At 39.3% G+C, this 19,731-nt stretch overlaps 1 protein-coding gene across 6 annotated transcripts in view; it reads right to left on the reverse strand.

Moving 5' to 3' along the window:
• Positions 1 to 1,766: 1,766 nt before the first annotated feature.
• The window catches only part of GAS2 (growth arrest specific 2), a 98,452-nt gene continuing 80,487 nt past the window's right edge, over positions 1,767 to 19,731 (reverse strand). For all 6 annotated transcript variants that reach the window (XM_064452847.1, XM_064452848.1, XM_064452852.1 and 3 more), the window contains exon 8: positions 1,767 to 3,142. In XM_064452847.1, coding sequence (XP_064308917.1) covers positions 2,924 to 3,142 — 219 coding nt within the window. In that variant the 3' untranslated portion in view covers positions 1,767 to 2,923. The remainder of the gene's footprint in view (positions 3,143 to 19,731) is intronic.

A 19,731-nucleotide genomic window follows, 5' to 3' on the forward strand; every position in this document is an offset into this window, starting at 1 on the left:
AGCCCTTTTAACAAGCAACTGTTCCACCATCTCAGCAGGGCCTCCCTCACTTGGCGGGGACAAGAGAAGAGCTGCAGGTCTTCCCTGTTGGTACTCTACCATTCAGGTCAGCCTTAGAGAAATCTACACTAGATAAATTAATACCATAGATTTTGGCATAGAAACTTCAACTATCACCTACCACAGCTGGGCAAACAATGGGGTTTTTTTTCTCCCCAAATACTTTCTGCATGAAGTCAGTTTTGCCCCCATCACTGCAACAAGGGCTGTACCTCTTTGAACAAGGTTTTGCTGCTCTAGCTTTACAAATCTGAGCCTGAGGCACCTAACAAACTCCCCAACGCCCACATCACTACAGGAGCTAGAACACTAAGAAAATACCATTTATCAGCCCATCAACACTACTACATCAAATACCCCCAACCCCTTCCTGCAGGGTTAGCTAGCATACTGCATGGTTGGTTGCTTGCTTGCTTTATCAATCCTCCTGCTTTAATTTCTTCCTTTGCCAGGGGCATCAAATGCAGCAAGTCCCACCTGCAAGCCGTTTACACAGATTAGGTGGTAGTGGCAATACTTTGAATTAAAGCCCATTATAGGTCTTGCATTCTGGAGCTGCAAAAGTGAAGCTTTAAGTCAGGAAGTGTTTTAATATGTTTTTTGTTTGGTTGTTGTTTTTTTCCTAAGATGCTCGAGTACCCTGATTCAAAAAGGACTGTTAATAGCTACAGTCCAAGCACAGTAAAGCACATTTCATGTTTAATTTAAAATGTTGGTTTGGATTTACCAGAATTATTTGTTGAAGCTTAACATTAAAATAAACCTAAAAATACATTCTTTATAATTATCTGCTCTTGATTTATTAACATGTAAACACCTTCAAATATTTTAAAGAAAAAATATACTAGTAATGCAAACTTAATCTTGGATGATGGAAATACAACTATTTATGTTTAAAAAAAGGAACCATTATTTCAAAATAAACATCTGAGACTTTCACAACTGATTTTTCTCTGTTCATTTGAAAACCGATCTCTTGGTGCATATATTAAGATCATGATTTTTCTCAGCTCTGCTGCATTTTTTTTTTTAAATAATGTTGCTTATGGTCTGTTCTCAGCTACTGGAAGGGCTACGTCCATTGCTTCTATGAGAATTGGGTCTTCCTACGGCTTTTCAAAGGATTTACTGCTTGTGTATGTGTCTAATCTTCTAAGAAAATGTCTCAAAATAAGGATAAAACACTGCAATTTTTCTTTCCAAAAACACGTTTGGAATCATGTACTGCTGCTTATGCTGCTTCTTCTGGTGCACCAAGCAATCGTGAACTGTTTGTATTTAGCAGATATTTTTAGACAGTGAGGTGGAATGGTTCCACAGAAGGGAGATACGACATGCTGGTTTTAGTAAGGCATGGAACGTGAAGGAAGAACACCTTGATCCTGTCTGGCCAGCAGATATTGTGCTGTTACTTTTAAGGACCACAGGAGCAGATCATAAGTCTATGCTTTAAAAATGAACATCAAAAAATACAGAAAAATACCAAGTTGGTACTTAAAATTTCCCGTTTGTTCTTCCCCTGCAAAAGAAAATGAGTTTTCAATAAAATCCGGGTATTTCTGTGCTCTCTGAGTAAGGGAACGCTTGCCCCATTCACTGCGTAGCTCACTGTTAGGCTAGAAGCAGGACTGTAACTTGTAGGAGTCCGGTCAGTAGCAGCAAAGTGCGGGAACGCAGATTACAAATAATAAAGACGACTTTCAAAATGTATTTTAAAAAAGTTTATTTCATTTGTAATGAAACAACTGAGTTCTGCTCAAATTTATACAGTCAGTGAAATAATCCTATAAAATGATTTTTCTAGGACGTTACAAGGCACATAAATTACCAAATATAAACATAGAAAAGTACCCAAAATAATGAACTAAGCCCCCATATGCCGTTAGCTATTTCAGAGGTGTGTGAATGATTTACAAGAACGTGAATCACTCTGCTGACAGGGTAATGGCTATTTCACATTTGGCATGACCAACAAAATTAAAAATAAGGGGAAGGAAAAGCTCAGGCTCAAGAACGGTGTAGTGTTTTGTGCCTCGGGAGGGACCGGCATCTTCTGAACCCCCTCCGGGGGCCAAAGGCCCGTGCATCTGGTAGTGCTTCCCTTCGTGGGTTGCCGTACATCAGCCCGCTGTACAACTGGCCATCCCTATTGTCTGACGGAGGAAGGGACAACCTCTCGGCCTCCCCGGGGCTTCTATATTGGGCAACTTCATAAAAGACAGGAAGGATCTACGTACAGAGCTAGCACTGAGCATTGTCTTCAGCTTTAAAGAGTACAAGGTGTGGGGGTTTTACTCCTGGGCTTTTTTGTTTTTTAAAGTAATCGCTTTGGGAAGTCATTTGGCATGCAATAAGTCTTTATACTCTACTGGATAAGAAAATCTTGCAACCCATAAAAATAGTCAATTTTATTTCATTCCAAGAGGCATTACCAAATAATTTCCGCAAATATTCATCTTCCACCTGCGTATGTATTTTTCAACTAGCCTAACAGTCAAGGATTCAATGTAATAAGATTTTCATACAAATATATCGTACTGTGTATTTTCTTCCGTTAACAGGATCGACTCCTTTATGTAACTCTAAGTATACATTCACATATTAAAGAGTAATAATTTGGCTAAAAATATATGTCTATTTCTTATCTGATTGTAGTAATTAGCCTATCAAGGGTAATTTGCTATAAAAGATACAGTACTAGAAATAAATAGTTCTACAATTCAAAGATCTTCAAAATGGGTTGCCATTTCCAGTCTGTTTTAAATTTTCCAAAGTCCTTTTAAAGCATAAACTAAATTTACTACACTTGAGAAAGTAATTTGGACCTCAGTACACAGAGTCCCAATCGCACGAGAAGCTTATTTCACTTAATCTCCTTCTTGGTTTTGTAATGGGCAGAAACCACCAGATAATTGTCTGGATTCATGTCCCTGAGGGTTGGAGACTTGCTCTGGATTGGAGAAGTTTTCCCATCCACTCGGGAGATCTGCAACATTCGGCACGGGTCATGCTTCAGTAAGTAACCTGCAAAAGTCTCCCATCCTCCTCCAACACGAACCATCACGTGTTTGTTGTGCAGCATCTGAAATTACATATACAGGGAAAAAAAACCCAAAACTCTTGAGAGGGAACCGTTCACTGGGAAATCACATTTTTTCTACTGGAAAAAGCTGTGCTTACTTTAATTAAAAGTCACAGACATATGTTAGTGGTCTGCTCTATAATAAAAGGAAAGGAAAAGAAATAGTGGAATAGGTTTTATTTGAATTTAATAAGTAAATTAACTGTAAGAAAATGAGATAGCATTTAAAACAAAAGATTTTCATATTTTACGTAAAAAATACAACATGTTTTTCTCGTCCTGCAGCACTGAGCGATCCTGTTCTTCGTGTGTTTAGTACAAACACGTTAGGGAACGCTAATGTTTTTCAGATTAATTTTTATATGTTACTAAAGACACCATTTTATATGTCTTGAAAAGGGCCTGCCTTTATAGGATAGGACCTATATAAAAGAGTAGCAAAGGGCAAACAACCAAACCAATCTCATCTATCTCCTAAAATATCGATAAAGTTAAGAAAATGAAGTACCATATAGTTTAACAATTCAGTATTGCTGACATGCATTCTAGCTAAAATAGTCTAACGCTGTAATTAAATTCATCTAACGAGGAACATCAGAAATAGCGTAGCTGGAACTGTTTGCAGATACCTGAATTTGTGCTGAGTTGTGAAAGAAAATACAAGAAAAGTCCCCAGGCACTTACTAGCTTTCACTGCTTACACTTGCTGCCTTTATTCCCGACACGCTGGGGCTTGACCTACACAGCAATTTCAGGATGAGAGGGCTATCTAACTGCCAAATTAGGTACCTATCTCTAATTATCCTTAAGATCCACACTCATTTTCTGCCTAAACTCAAAATTTTTCACCAAGTCCCAGTGTAACTGCTGCCACGTCTGCACCTGTGAGTTCTGTCGGCAATTTCACTGTCATTTCTCTCCTCCGTTCCTCCACGCAGAGCAGGCAAATAAATACCAGTGAGGTATCATAAAGCAGCATGTTCTACAGAAGCCACATCATAAATCACGCGTTGAAAAATGCTTTGATTAGTTCCTCTCATGAAATGCTAAACATCATTTAGCCGGAGCGCCAGAAATGAAAAATTGGCCCTGTAAAAAGCAAGCTAGATGATGTTTAACGTAGTCTGGGTAATGACATCTGGATTTACGGCTGTGATGTGTATATGGGCTCGTCTACATGTCCAGAGCTCCCTCGAGGGCTGAGGGGATTTGCAGCTGAGACTTAGCGTGCACGTAAGCCTTTTGTAACATAGCACAAATCGGATTAGTACATATAGCACAGACAACAAAACAAGAAAAATTCTCAACCACAATAATAGATAAAAAAAGGAAAAACGTAGCTCTTAAAAAGCCCCCCAGCCAACAAACACCCCACCTCACCCTAAAAATATGTCGTTTGACTTCAGTTACATGAGGAGACAGATTCACCTGGAGTGAAGAAAGCATGGAAAGCCGTACAACTTTCCAAAGTTTGAAAATCAGGGGAAGTTTATAATGAAGCAAACTCTTCATTTCAATGCCGCAGATGAACTCTCGTTTGACCCTTTTCATTTAAAACATTTTAATGCAAGGCAAATAATTGTGCTTCTGCATTTTGGCTTTTATGTGAAAGGCAGTGAAATTTATGTGAAATTCAGCTTTACAGGTACTGAAAAATAAAGTCACTTCGGATCCACGCCAATGAGAGCGCACTCAAGCCCTCTTTGTTTAATTAACACCCCTCGGCTACTGAGACCGTCTGCGCTGTTGCTCTGGGTTGTGGGAGTGTGAGCCTCTGCAATAGCCGTACCCAAGTGAGGTTTTTCTCTGGATATACATGGATGTGAAAGCCGAGTCAGAGTCACACCTTCACCAATCACACTTTTTCCTCTCCAGCTTTGTATTTTAGTTTCAAGACTTCATTTTGAACCGACAACGGTATGATCAGCCTTCAGCGGTATGAGATTTGAATCAAGTTTTTCGCCTGGACAATATATCATGAAAGAAGCAAATGGTTTTTACATCAAGTTTGAAAACTGCAGTTCAAATGGTGATGCAGCCTCGAGACAAAAGAGCCTGCAGAATTTTATTTAGCAACTTTCTCCTCTTTGAACGTCTAAAAAGCATTTGAGAAATACCCCAAAAACTTTTCACGTAAAAGCATTTTAAGCCCGATTTCAGTCCACTACAACACGTGATGCTGCTGTGGGAAGGAGTTCACTGTTGCCGAATTTCAGCTTCCACATATTGTCACGGAGAGTTCACGTTCCAAGAGCAGCTAGTATCTGGGCTTTTGATTAAGAGTTAGGAATGGAAAGTTAGCAAAAAGTATATTTGCTTCAGTTTTCCTTAGGGACTACTGTGCAGACAAATAAAACCTACTGCTGGTATGTTATTTCCTGAAGCTTAGGTTAAATGTGCATCTTCTGTCCTTCCCCTCTTTTTTCTTTCTCTTTGTATTATTATACTAATATAAAATTCATTGAATGCTTGCTTTCTGTAGAAACTAGGGTTTCCTACATCCTAAATATAGCCATTATTCATGCTGTGCTGTGCCACAAAAGCACCATTTCACAGCCAGATTTTGATTTTAGTAACACCAGTACAAATCCATAATAATTCTGCCAGCTTCAGAATTGCTCTGTTCACAGAACTGTAAAGGATTTATCACAAAAAAACCCCCACAAACCCAAAAAACACCAAACACCCCCCAAACTTGCTCTACTTTCTAACGGAAAAAGCAGTTTCCTCCCCAACCTACTTTGGCTGAAGATTAAACTTTCGAGTTTTATGATTCACCAAGTTCAGCTTTTCCATTGCATGAGATCTCTGAGAAAGAAAATGTTGGACTCTACAATAATCAAGTTTATTAGTTAGTTATCAGTGTAAATAAATTAATAAAATTAATCTATTTTCACACTGCTATCCAGCCAATTAAACTGAGAAAACCCTTTCTTTAAAATCAGATCTAACGTATGTTTATGACTGCCGTAAATCTTCATTATTTCTGTTGTGTCTGAAGCAGGGCTGTCACTAAAGCTGTTCCCTCTGGAATCTGTGTTTAAGTTAGAACGCTTGAATCTATGGGTGAAGCAAACATGTGAGAAAACAGATGACCAGGCAAGAGCCTCACAGCGGAGGAACTGTAGGTTGCTTTGGTATGCATTAAGGCTGTATCAAGAGACAACAGGAAAAAAAAGTCAGTAAAAGTTAGGTGAACTAAGCTGTCATTGCACAGGACTTCGGCATCAAAGTGTAATATAGTCTAAATGGACCTGGTTTTCACATAACTAAGTTTAGAGAGCTTTATGGCTTATTAAAGAGATATTAGGCTGTATGTAAAGGTATTAAGCTCATGTAAATGAGCAGAGTTTTACGGAATTGAAAAAAATTGATTCTGTTTTATAGGAGCTGAAAATCTGGCCCAATATTGCTATTCTTCAGACTCTATTATAGCTTTCTTAAAGAATATATCAGGGAGGGGAGGGGGAGTGGGGGGAGCAATTACACACTATGGATCTGATCCAAGTACCGCAAAAGCCAATGGAAAGAATCCTACTGACTCGAAAGGATCTTGGGCTGGGCTCTGGAAGCCAAATGCAGCAACCTAAAGCAAATCATAGCCTGGAGTTAGTTTTTGTGATTTTAGGCCAACTTCAGAAATGATGTAGGCTACGTACTGAGAGTATTGACTATAAAATCCAAAGGTGTTTGGCAAAATAACACAGTGCATCACACCAATGGCTGTGCAAGAAAACGTTGCCCTCCAAAAGTGAAACGTTAACAAGATTGGAAAAGAGAAGAACTGGATACATAAAAATTCGTTTTTACTGAATATGAGCCACTTAGACTCACTGTCATCAGAAGATATAACCCTTGTTTCTTATATCTTAGCATTTAGGGGACCTTCTCTGAGAGGTGTTCAGCCCAGATCAATATATTTTCACAGTGACCCCAGAGACATCGCAGGTCAACACTAACGAAATCCCAGTTGTTAAGACTTACCCACGTTACTGTGTCAGACCAGTACCCATAGCAAGCTGGAACATCTCACCACCATCACTGCAGGCTTTGAGGCCTGAAGTAAGTACACACACACACACAGAGGGTACACTCAGACATGGCACCTCTACTTGGTGATTTTGCTGCAACCCCAGCTGATGCTAATTAGGAATCATTTTGCTCCAGCTTGTCTGTACCATTTACATCGATGACCTACCCTCCTGTCTATGCAAGCCAAAAAACCCAAACATTTTTCCAATCTCAGTATTATTCACTAACCATTCTTAGTAAAAAGAAGGTGAGAGCAGGGTACAAAACTTGGACCAGAAAAGAGGACCCAGATCTGGGCTACCAGCCTTCCCCAGTGAGTCTCTGAGCCTGTATCTACAATACAGTATTGTCAAGGAATGAAAATTGTTCTCCAGGGCATAGCTCGTGGACATTTTCATGGAGTAGGACACCTCTTCCATATACGAGACCACGGTCTCCCTCAGCACCTTCCTAGCTGTGGCCTGAAGAAGTGATGTTAGGAGAGAAGTCGCAGCCTGTGGCTGTGTGTGTGGCTGACAGAAGGTGAAGTCTTCTTGGAATTTGGTGTGCCTGTCTATATGGAAGAGGAAAAACTATTATTTGGGGACTTGAGACACTGTTGCTTCAAGAGCAAGGCTGATGTCATTGAGTGTCAAAACTTTGTTTCTTCTCCTGGTAAAAACTTTTAATGGTAAAGCTCTAACGCCAGTAAAATCAGTCCTCAAATTCCCCAGCAATTCCAATGCCAGAGGACCAGTTACCTTGGTCCTCTTGAAGGTGGCCACTGAAAATCCTCACAGCTATCATTTAACGTGGAGCCAGGTCTAGCCTGGAAGGGCCGTGAGAAAGACTCTCTGAAAGACTGGCAATGTGCAGAGAAGCCTGTCTAGATTTATGCCTTCACAGAAGCTCCAATTACATTATTTCAACATCCCTGAAGGTCAGCAAAACATACAGAAGTTCACGTTAACAGGTAATGCCAATACTCCATTCAAACAGGACATGACTGGGGGCTGGCCAAGACGAGGACACTGAGGAGAGCTGAATGGGCCCTGACCCTTGGTCTGATGAAGGTCTGACAATTCGTCTGAGAATGGGTTTGATAAAAAAAGAAGTTGAGGGTATCTACACAGATGTGCAGCACCTGCTGAGAGTGGGGCGCCTCTGGTGGGGCAAGCCCATCACAGACTGGAGTTAGGATTCCTCCTTGTTCCACAGAGGTTTTGAGGAGACCTGACACGAGCAAGTGCAAGGGCTTTGGACAAAAGAAAAAGAGCTGCAGTGCTGCCCTGTGGATCATGGATTAGTGGTACTTAATAGCGATGTTTAGCAACCTCATATTTCCATAATCATTAATATTATCATATTGACAGTTTACTCATTTCCAGTACGTGCCCGTGCAGTACATGCAGCAGTAGGCGGTAGTAGGAATTTACACTAAGTCTTCTAAATACATTCAAATGGGGAAGTGAATTTTCAGAAATTTGTAAGTAAGTGTTGCTATGTGGAGTTTATCTACTTCCCTGAGAATTCAGTGACCTGAAAACACCAAGAAGAATAATAGTCTCATGATTAATTGCGGCAAGCCACGTAATTACAGATGTTCAAAATACCTTGTTAGCAGAGATTATGCAACTTCATCTCTGAAGTTCATTGGAAAATTTATAGCAGAATCCTGGACTACCATCAGATTTAATCACCAGTCAGGGTAGGTTTAGATACATTCCTATTTTAAAAAGTTTACAGCCACTGCTGCATACATTTGTACGAGGCATTATTGCTGCTACATACATGGAGTTCAGCCTTATGGACAAAAGGGATCGTGGGAGCGATTCCCAGGAGGATATGGAAGAAAACCAGCTTCCAGCTGGAAAGCTAGAAAGTTTCCCTGTAACACTTCTTTTTCTTGGCTTTCATTCTCCTTTTGTCATTGAATTTGTGTGTTGTCTTCTTAGAGAAAAGTTTGAGCCTGATAAAACACAAAGCTTATTTTAGACTCTGAAGAACTGGCCTAAGTGTATATCTAAAGAATTCAAATTAAACCTCAACTCTGCAAATCTGAAAAAAAAGTGCAAATTATATCACCAATTCCAGGTATTAATTATTCATCCACACTGAAGTAATCTGCTTAAGGAATATTACTGTGCATTTTGGCAGGCAAGAGTCTATTAGTCCCTTCCAACCTGAATTATTTGATCATCCGATTGTATTAAGGGAAAAAAAAAAAAAAAATCTTTCCCCACCTGAAAAACAGGGAAAATGCACCCCTCAGTTTCCTTGTCACCCCTCATTAAGTTGCATTTTGCCTAGCCCCCCTCTTGACACAGGATTAGACAAAACTGTTTTGGATTATGTCTACTAGTTTTAAAAGTTCCAAATGATGCAACTTGTATCACTCCAGTCACTACATATGGATTTGTTTAGGGACCTCCACTGAGTTTCTGTGTTGTCGTTCTAAAACCCCACTAAAGGAGCCTGCACTTCCCCTCTCTGCAGACACCATGATAATGACATGGAAAATAGACAGCTCGCTGGATTAACATCTCCCTCTCCTTTTCAGGGGTTTATATGTAGTAAATCACACTAAATGAGTCTTGCTTAGCTGGAAAAAGCATTATAAAAGCTCAGCTTGAAAAAAAGAGCGCATGCTAATTGCTTGTTACAGTATTTCTAGCTGTGCTAGAGTTGGGTTTTATAGTTAACACACTTTCTGAATTATGCAGAATTTTATTTTAAAGTTATATCTTGGGCTGTATCGAACACAGTAACAGGTATCCACTCAGTTTATTGAAACGATCTCTTACCCTATGTTGTATAAACCAAGAATGGGAAGGAATGATACTTTATCGATGATTTATAAGCTTCTTTGGTTCAAGTCTATATTCCTGAAAGAAACCAAATGCAAACATTCCTGATTTTATAGTAAATATTAATGGTGGAAAATAAACCAGAATGGAGGCATTCACCAGAATCCCTAAATGTCCATTTTTGGGCAGAATAACCTTTATTGCTTTGTGTCAAGTGATATTTCTCACTGAACAAGGAGCTCAGTTTTCACGTAGAACCTAATAAAGTTCCCAACTGCTTCAGCAACACCACCGCACTTACATTCTCCATGTCTACTCACTGACGTATGGGGTGGGGGGAACTGAAAGAAGTATTGACTTAAATAGGTGATAGAAAAAAATGTATCAGTGCATTTCCAGCTGAAATGATTTTCAATGGCTGCTGATACACCGAAGCCTGATAGATTTTCCAGGTGAGGCAGCCATAGAGGCTCGCACCAATAGAGCCCTCAAAGCATATACAGACCCAGCCTTACCCTAAGTATAGATCAGAAGCCTCCTATAATTCATTGCATCATTTTTTCAGTTTGTTTCAGATCAAAAGAACAAGCACGCTTCGTGTATGCAAATACAAGAGGCATCTAAACAATCATTTGCACATGTAAATACCCAAAAGGCAGCTTAAACATGAGAAGTATGGAACAGAAAAGACAGTATAAACATAAACATGGAACAGAAAATGGCAGGTGTAAGTATCTGCTTATCTCCTTTTCAAAACGTGGCTATCACTTCACTCAGTCAAACTAAATTCATCAGAGATGACTATAGACTTATCTCTCTGCAGGCAGGACTTGCATCGAAGTCAGCCACAGTAAAGACAGGGGTTTTAAGCTTATCCTTAACCCTTCTGAAGTTAAAAATCTAGTAAGTGAGGCTTTCTGAGCTGAGTACTAATCTCCATACATTCTCCTAGGCAAGAACTGTTATTATGTTAGAGTGCTAAAGATAAAAAAAGGAATGGAATGTTAGTGGTGCAAAATATTACACATAGTGACATCTTTAAGACAAACACTATCTGTCCCCATTTATATGGCAGGATCCCTGATCTGTGCCTGGCGCCCAAAGGCATCATCACACAGCAAATAAGGATTTAGGGTACAATGACATATTTTCGTACCATTTATCATATTCAACTCCAAATGCTTCAGATACACACATCACACACACAGGAAAGGTGAGCCTTAGTTTTTTTAAAAAAAGCCACCTATCCTCAAATAAATTAAGACACAATGAGAGACTCGTACAGTTTAGTGGGCAATCAACATCTTTAGCAGTCACTATTCTGTGAAGGGAAAATGTTTGACTTTGAATTACATTATAACTGTGTTGTCATTAGATTGCCTTTCCTACCCAGACATTTGTCAGTTTTCTATTACATAGTTGAGCCTCAAAAATGATGCAGAAATTCTTCAGCGTTTGTAAAGTGATAGCAGCTTATATATTAATAACAGTGTTATGTACTAAATTTCATTCTTATAATATAGTATTACTGAGTATAGTATTAAATTAAATAGGTATTACCTATTGTTTCACACGTAAACCTATTAACAGATTTTTAAATAAAGTAGAAATGGATATTTTTGAATATATTAATAAGGTGAAGATCCAATCTCCAAATTTTGGAAGCCTACTCAATAACAGATACACTTTTGTCTCCTATTCCTTCTTCAAAATTAGTAGGAAATTGTACCTGTTTCCACTTGTCATTGAAAAAAAAAAAGCCAAAACAAAGTGAGTTCCAATATGAAAAAAGTTTAACATCAATTATTTTATTTATTTTTTTAAGGTTTAAACTGGAAATTAATAAATCAAAAACTTGGCACAGATTGTGGTGAATTTGGGCAGAGAGTATACAGAGATTTTCTTCCTTCCGCTTTGCTTATTCAAATCGGACCTGAAACATGTAATTCTTTGTGGGTTTTGTAAAATGGCTGGTGGTCTCCAAGCTGAGAGCTGTTGCCCAATTGGAAAACATCATCAAAAAGATCTGATAATGTAAAGATCAGAGGCTTGGCTAGCCTGAACTCTTATTCCTCAAAATGCTGCTGCCAATTTAGGCCTTTGCCAGTCTGTCGGAGGAAGTTTTGGAAGCCAGAGTAATATCTGATTTTTGTTCATCAATACTACGTAGTAAACGTGGCCATTACAGGTATTAAGTTATTTGACTGTGTTATTTATGAATCCTCCCTTGCTCACAGGGGTTTCTGTGATAATAGAAGTTGACTTCTTAAGATTGTTCTGCATCAACATGAAAATGCCGGTCTAAGTAGCAAAGGGAGAGGTTTTTGAAACACGATGAAGCATTATTACTTTGCCACAAAACCAGAAGGCTCATGAACAATACTTACAGCGTAATGCTTGCAAGCTTCAAAATACTTAAACAATGATATTAAAATGATCCACATGAGGTACATAAGTTAACTCCCGGTCTCCTTGCAGATTAACTAACAAATGCACCAAAAGGTCTCAGAGGAAACATAATGAAATCTAATAAAACCAAATGAGACCAGTTACACAACATTTTCATTAAGTGACTGATCCAGTTCCTACTAAAGTCAATGGGAATTTATCCAATTCTTCAAAATCTATTTTGGGTCATGTTCTTCTGAAATCTGAACCTGACCCTTCTGCTGAATTGAGTATTTATTTCTTTTCTTTTCTGAAAAAGTCCCATGGGCTTTAAAGCCGTACCCACCATGTCCTTTGTTAATTAAATCCACTACTTACAAAGCAGCCCTCTCATTCTCCTTTTCCCCTCACAGATTTTTCTATGAAAAAAATGCATGACTGCATCAACTTTTTTACCTCGCTAAATCACGCTGCAGAGAGCTCTCTTCTTTAAGAATATGAAGTGAATGGCTTTCACCCAACTCATCCTTACTCACCTGATCGCTCAGTCACTTTGCGTGCATGTTGATTTCTCCTTTTCTAGACACTTACTGTCCATTCAGCAACTGCTTCCACTTGCAAAAACACTCTTTTCTGTGTAAAACTGAAGCAAAAGGAGGGCAAGTAAAGCTGACCTCAAATGAGAACACCCTTGCCTCTTGGGACTCAGTTTCTTTTCCAACTTTCTTTAATCCATTTGCAAGTTCCTACCAGAGAACCTTTGAGCCTCGTTTGAGATTTTCACCTCACAACTTTTTAATTTAATTTTCCAATACTTACCCAAGTTGTTAAACGTTAAACTACCTAAGCAGTCAAAACTCTTTCTTTATAGTGCTTATGAAACACTGTTATTAGATGTCACATTTTCAGCATGGGGCTGACAATGCAACTGGGAACTGAAGACATCTGTATCCTGCTGAAGACAGAGGCACAAAGGTAAGTGTCTCGTGATTCGACTGAAATCAGACTGCTGGAGCTCAAAACCAAAGGCTTCATATATTAACATACTTTGTCAGTATGACCTGTGTCACCTAATCCCTGCTGAAGAAAGTGAAAATGCTCTAACACTGCTTCAGTGACATATCATTCATCCACGATTGTAAATTCCCCCTAACAAGACGACAAGTGGAAGTTGTATAACCCTTTAAAAATCTGGGGACAGTGGGAACAAGTGTCTCAAGTCTCTGCCTTTTACCCTTACACAGAGCTAAATCCTGCTCCTCTGTTATTGTTTATGCAGGAAACAAATTCTTCTCACCAAGCATCACAGCAATATGAAATGAAAACAAGAATTCATTTAGATTTAGTCACTGCTCAGCAAACTAGCATGTAATTGAGTTAGAAACACAATACCAAGGGGAAAGGGTTTATAAATTGTTCCTAGAGCTTCCCCCTAGTTGAGGTACATACGTGGAAAAGCTGAGATGGCTTCTTAGTTACATCCTGGTTTATAACAAACAGCTGCTCTATGTGGGCAGTTTATAAAGGTCTGAAAGAAGCCAGGAAACATATATTTGAGCATGAAGACGAAGGTTGTCTATGAACACAGAATGGATAAGACGCTAGATGACTAAAGCCTCACACAATCCGAGGGAAATAATGGCAGATAACTAGGACCATGACCTCCACTTAAAGCAGACAGAGAACAGGCAAATGGCATGTTTACTCTGGTACCAGGCATGATGTGCCAGAAGACTTTTCCATTTGATATTTCAACAGCAAATCACACACCCCCAAAAGGGGCGACAGCAATTGCTGAAAACAATGCTCCCGTAAATCTAATCTAACAGCATACGCGGGTAATAATGAACATCAGCAACTGTGGATTTATCAGAAGTACAGTAACAGCGAGGTGTGACAGAATGGGAGAGTAGAAGATAGGGTGTCCCAGGATGTGGGGATGAGCAAGATGATAACACGTGGGTGATCCAGAAACACCCAGGGAAACATGAAAGACAACAGTACTTAAGTGCCAGGGGAAAGAGAGTTTCCTTTCAGCAGGTATCTAAGAGTAAGCAAGAATCAAAGAGCACTGAAACCCTGAATCGACGCGAAACATGGAATAGTACAGGAGGGAGAGGGAGAGCTCAGGGCAACTAACAGTAGTTACTGAAACTACGGAAAGACAAATGTAATGCCTCAAAGGACAAACTGGAAGTGTGACTGACAACATTCCCCCATGAATTATGGGATCTAGCATTGAGGTGATTTTTAGCTGACACCCTGTCACCTGAAGAGACCGTAGAGACTGAACTATGGAGCAATGATAAAGAAAATTGCACGAGATAGCTGACATCAGGACTGGAGATACATACAAAGACACATATGGAAGGCGGTGTCAGGGGAACTGAGAATTTTATAGGAACGGGATGGGGTAGGAAAGAAGAAATTTCACTTGCACAATGAAGGGAATGGAAAGATCTCATTAAGCCTGAGGGATTGAGGAACAAACAGCTGATTAGTGTAGAGGTCCCAGCTTGAGGAGTAGCATTTCCACAGTCATTCTACCATTAAAGATATTTCATGGGTTCTACATAACATCTTGCTTTCTGCAAAAGAAATAATCAAGCAAGGAAACTGGAATTTTTCCCCTTTCACATTTCGAAAATGCAGCCTCCTCCCTCTACTTGTTCTTGGCAAGAGACGAAGTGAATATGCTTGGTATAATGGCATAAAACACTAATGCATGTGGATGGAAACTAATGAAGAAAATTGCCTGTTCCAGTGGTACAGCTCTGGACTGAATACACATGCAGGGAGCCGGCCTCATTTGCAAAGCTCTAGATTGTAACAGAACAAGAGTTCAGCCACCTTTCATACACCTGAAGAAGCCAGGAATTGGCTTAGAGGGTGAAACCACAGCCGCGTAAATCCTGCATGGCATAGACACCTTAAGGACGACAGCCCGTTGACCTCTGGAGGTTAACGAAAAGGCAATGTCGCATAAAATATTTTCACAAAGGGAAAGCACCGGGGAAGGTCAGATTAAAGAACTGTCTGTAGCACAAATGTTGCACTTAATGAAACTAAGGTCTTTATTTCTGTGTTCATGATAAAGCAGGCTCACAGAAATAACTACTTGAAGTATTCCTGCCTAACTCACTGAAATCAAGACACATCTTTGAGTGTGTACTGATATAAATAACATGAGATTTTGGACATTTGGGATTCTCACTCTTGATTAAACATTCCCTCAAACCTTACTTTTAGTTTGTGTCTGACACAATTTTATAGAATTTGGGAATAGTACATGTTTGGTGTCTAATTAACTCTAGACCTTGGTTGCTGTTTGAAAAAAGCATCCTGCGTAGGCGAGCACTTTGTGTGCGAGAAATGACTCAGATGCAGACAGAAGTAAACACACTTGTTTATTCATTAAGGGACAAGTGAATTCCTGACAAGCGGAGGCTTTTACTACTTCTTCAAGGAGGAATAACGCCAAGGAAAATCAATTAGATGTGGGAGTCATGTTCAGAATGGCATTTGTAGGTAAAGGGTCTGTGCGTTTCCAAGCACTTTAGGTGAGACCCTGCACCTGGTGGACATTGAGGGCAACGAGGGTCACACTTCATCGTTGCTTCCCCTCCAGACATTGATGTGTGGGTCAGCCACAAAGCAGGCCTATTCTCCATCAGCTGAAGAGTTTTGGATATTTAACAGAAAGCTAGTTGCTTCTAGCTACAGAACTGACTCATAAGAAATATGTTATGCAATGCCCAGCAGAAGAGATGATATGGCAAACAGATTAAATACAGAAAAAGAAATCAGGCAGAGTTTATGAGGTTAAGTGAAAGTGTAAACTGGCAAATGCTGTCTCTGGATGGAGACACAGAAAACCAGATGTACTAAGATCAAATAGCGGGGGGAGGGAAAACTGTCTTTCAGAAAAACCATTTCAAAAACATAAGCATGAGGCTGCCAAAGCAGATCTATGAGTGATTGCTTAAAAAGAAGAAAAAGGCTTTACTCTTACCTTTGAATGAAAAGAATATTTAATTTTCTTAATTGTAGACAGTTAATGCTCCTATTCGCATTCTGAGCCTTGGAAAGTCTCTCTTAAAAACGAATAGCTAAGGGGGAGATTCTGTCTCACTTTCTAAAGTTAAGTAAGTTTTTACCCCTCAAGGAATATCAGCTGAAATCATATATTGGAGCAGTGAGATACTGCTCAGAATGAGTTAGAGAGGCATAATCTAATGAGAAATAAAAATATGAGTTCTGCTTATAAACAGCTCACAAATTTAAAACAGAGACCTCTGCAAGTACAAAAGGAATTCATTTTACCAGACTATCAAGATTCTCCTAATTTACATTAAGGATCTTAAGTCATTTACAGAGCGTATTCGTGCACAGAGTGATCATCCATTTAGATTTTGCTACTGAATTCAGCGCATCTAGGATTTCACCATGCAATGTGCGTGGGTTGCATGTGAACATGCTCGTGTTATAGTGTTGCAGAAGTACATGAAAATGTTCTTTTGAACCCCAAAGTGCCATCTGTTTTCTAGCTATTTTCTCAAGACTCATTCTGTCTCTCCTAATTTCCTGAATATCAGCCTCAAAACAGTCAAATAAAGGAAAATATTTCCCGCAACCGAATAAAAAACCCCCCACATTCGTCTACAGAGTTCTCCACTGCCTGCCTATGGAAGTGATGTGCATGTGCTAAGTGACACAGACATGTTATAAGGGTAGCACAGACTGATTTGACTTATCGCATGCATCCAACTGCAGCAATCTCTATGCGTCCCTAGCTCTGCCTGGATTTGGTTTGGGTTTTTTTTCAACATTGCAAATGGCTTCTAACAGCTACTTTCAAGTGTATGCAAGATTAATGCAGAAGCTGGAGTTAAAAATGTTTAACTCGCTTCCTTCTTTGTGCACCCATATCCTCAGGGATAATGGTACAGCAGACCCAGCAATGAAACTTTCCTGCAGTTGTGATCTTTGTAATCTTTGTCACAAAAGTGACTGCAGGTCATTTCCCCCAAACCACTATTTTCCTCAGTGGACAAGACAGGCTCTGACCTCTACAGACAGTAAACCTAACAGGATGACTTCAGAAGCAATGTTGCAGCAGGAGCTTACCCAAAGCACAGAAAAGCAACCAAGTCGAATGCAGTTTCTCACAAGCATAGAGGAAAAAGAGGGGAAATTTCATTATTAGAAGTAATTCATTCCACTTAAAGCATACGACAACCAGGTGTGTGTTGTGGAGATTGGAAAGTCCCTGAGCAGGAAAACAGTTGAGTAAAGTAGCTGAAAATATTTTTGCCAAAATAAAAGCTTTCAGTATCTGTAATTATATTTTTCCTATCACGCAGAGATACTGATATAAAGCCTTCACGAACATAATTTGCTCAGAGCCAGAAGGTGAAATATCTTACCTTACCTCAAACAATGGGAGTTTGAGCTGCATTTCGTATAGACTAGCGGCTGTTTTAAACCACCAGCATCTAAAGACAGTTCACACTGCTCCCCATAATTCTGGTCCCCTTATTCCTTTCCTGCTTGCATGTCTGGATTTTCTTCCAGTTGAAACCCGTCGTGTTGAAAAATAATATGCCTATCTTTTGCCTCCTATTGAAATAAAGATGCTGCCAGCTCCCTTAGTGGTAAAAATCATGATCCATAAATTTTAAAATTATATTTAAGGTATTTTTATTTACCCAACCTTCAAAATTAATTTCAGTTGAGATAGGTATGGCAACATCCTCAAGCTGGCTGTTAGTATTGCAGTTTAACATATTAAGTCTGAAGTCATAATACCCTGGAAAAAAAAACCCAAACCATAAACCCCAACATTAAAGCCCAACCCCAACAACTGGTGCTTTTAAATGTTTTTCCTAGCTGACTTTCTGAGCTTCTGCAGACCTCAGGTCAGTGAGAAAGGATGGATCTTGATGCATCTGGATGTGTGATTGGCCATTATTGTAGTTTGTATGACTGACCTCCTCCATGACCTTGAGAAATTACTTGAATGAACACACAGTTTTTTGTTTCACTACCCTTCCACTTACTTTCTCTAATGTGATCATCTGAAAACCTAGACAGAATCAGCTTTTAGTAGGAGTTTTTACAATGTCTAACATAGGAGACCTGATCTTAGTTAGGTCTTGCAGATTCACTTCAGAATAAAACCAGAACACGTAGTGTTAATAAAGTAATGAAACAGAGCTACCCCATTTTCTTCTACTGCAAACTAAAGACTTGAAAAAACATCATCGCTCTGTCCCAACCTTTAAAGAGACAGACATATAACAGAATAATTTATTCAGAATTCCAAAATTTCAGGGTTTTTTACAGTTGTATCTGATTCTAACCATTTTATTTTCATCCCTTTTTTAGTGAATCAGCTACTTTTCATAGCCGTGCATCCCATGCTACAAATAAACATCACTTAAAATAGAAAATGTTGTTGCCTGGAGTAGCAAAAAGCCATGCACAAAATGAAGTCACTTTTAGGATAGTGTGATGTCTTACTGAGTCACAAGGTTAAAAACCTAGTCAGCAATGGGAAGGTATGATAGCATCAGCTATCACTTACATGAAGAAAAGATGATGACAAAGTATGGGATCATGCTCATCTGTTCGTTAATGAGTCTCTCAAGGGCATCACTCTTACGCATTTCTGAGAAAGAAATAAAAAATGGCCTGCCTAGATCCATCACAATACAGTTCAATTGCTTAGCATAGCCTACGCGAAAAACAAAACAAACAAAAAAACAAACCACAAAAGCAAACCCACCAAACACATCAGGATTGCAATTATGAACAAAATCACAAGGAGGCAGACAAACACCACAATCAATTAAATGCATGAGGAAAAGGAACAAAGACGGATGTTCAGGACAAGTGAAGATCTCACAAAGGATGGTTAGAACTTTTTCCACTTGCTTGCGTAATGAAAACTAATGGAAACTAAAAATCTCCAGACACCTTAACAGATTACAAGGAACTGAATGCCATGGATTTTATGTTTGCAGATTTGTCTTTGTGAAGAACTAAAAAATATTTGACACTGTAGAGGTCTTCTGAGCTGATCAGCATAGCCAGTACCTTGACCTCAGCTCATTTTCTACAGTCTATGAGTTCATTTAGGATTAGTACCTGCCTCATTTGGTCTGACTCTCTCAAGTAAGTGAAAGGAAAGACAATAGCCTGAGGCGTTTTCTAGACTGGAGAAAGGAGGCCTGCACAATGGCAACATGCCGTATATCTTAGCTGTGAGACAGACACCACAAAGACTGCATGTTCCTAGGGTGGAACAAAAGATATCATTTCTCTTTGATCACTGGAAACAGAGGAAAATCTTGTCTCTGGGTTTAAGCCAGAGCACAGACC

The sequence above is a fragment of the Phalacrocorax carbo genome, chromosome 5 (genome assembly GCF_963921805.1).
Source record: "Phalacrocorax carbo chromosome 5, bPhaCar2.1, whole genome shotgun sequence".
Lineage (NCBI taxonomy): Eukaryota > Metazoa > Chordata > Aves > Suliformes > Phalacrocoracidae > Phalacrocorax > Phalacrocorax carbo.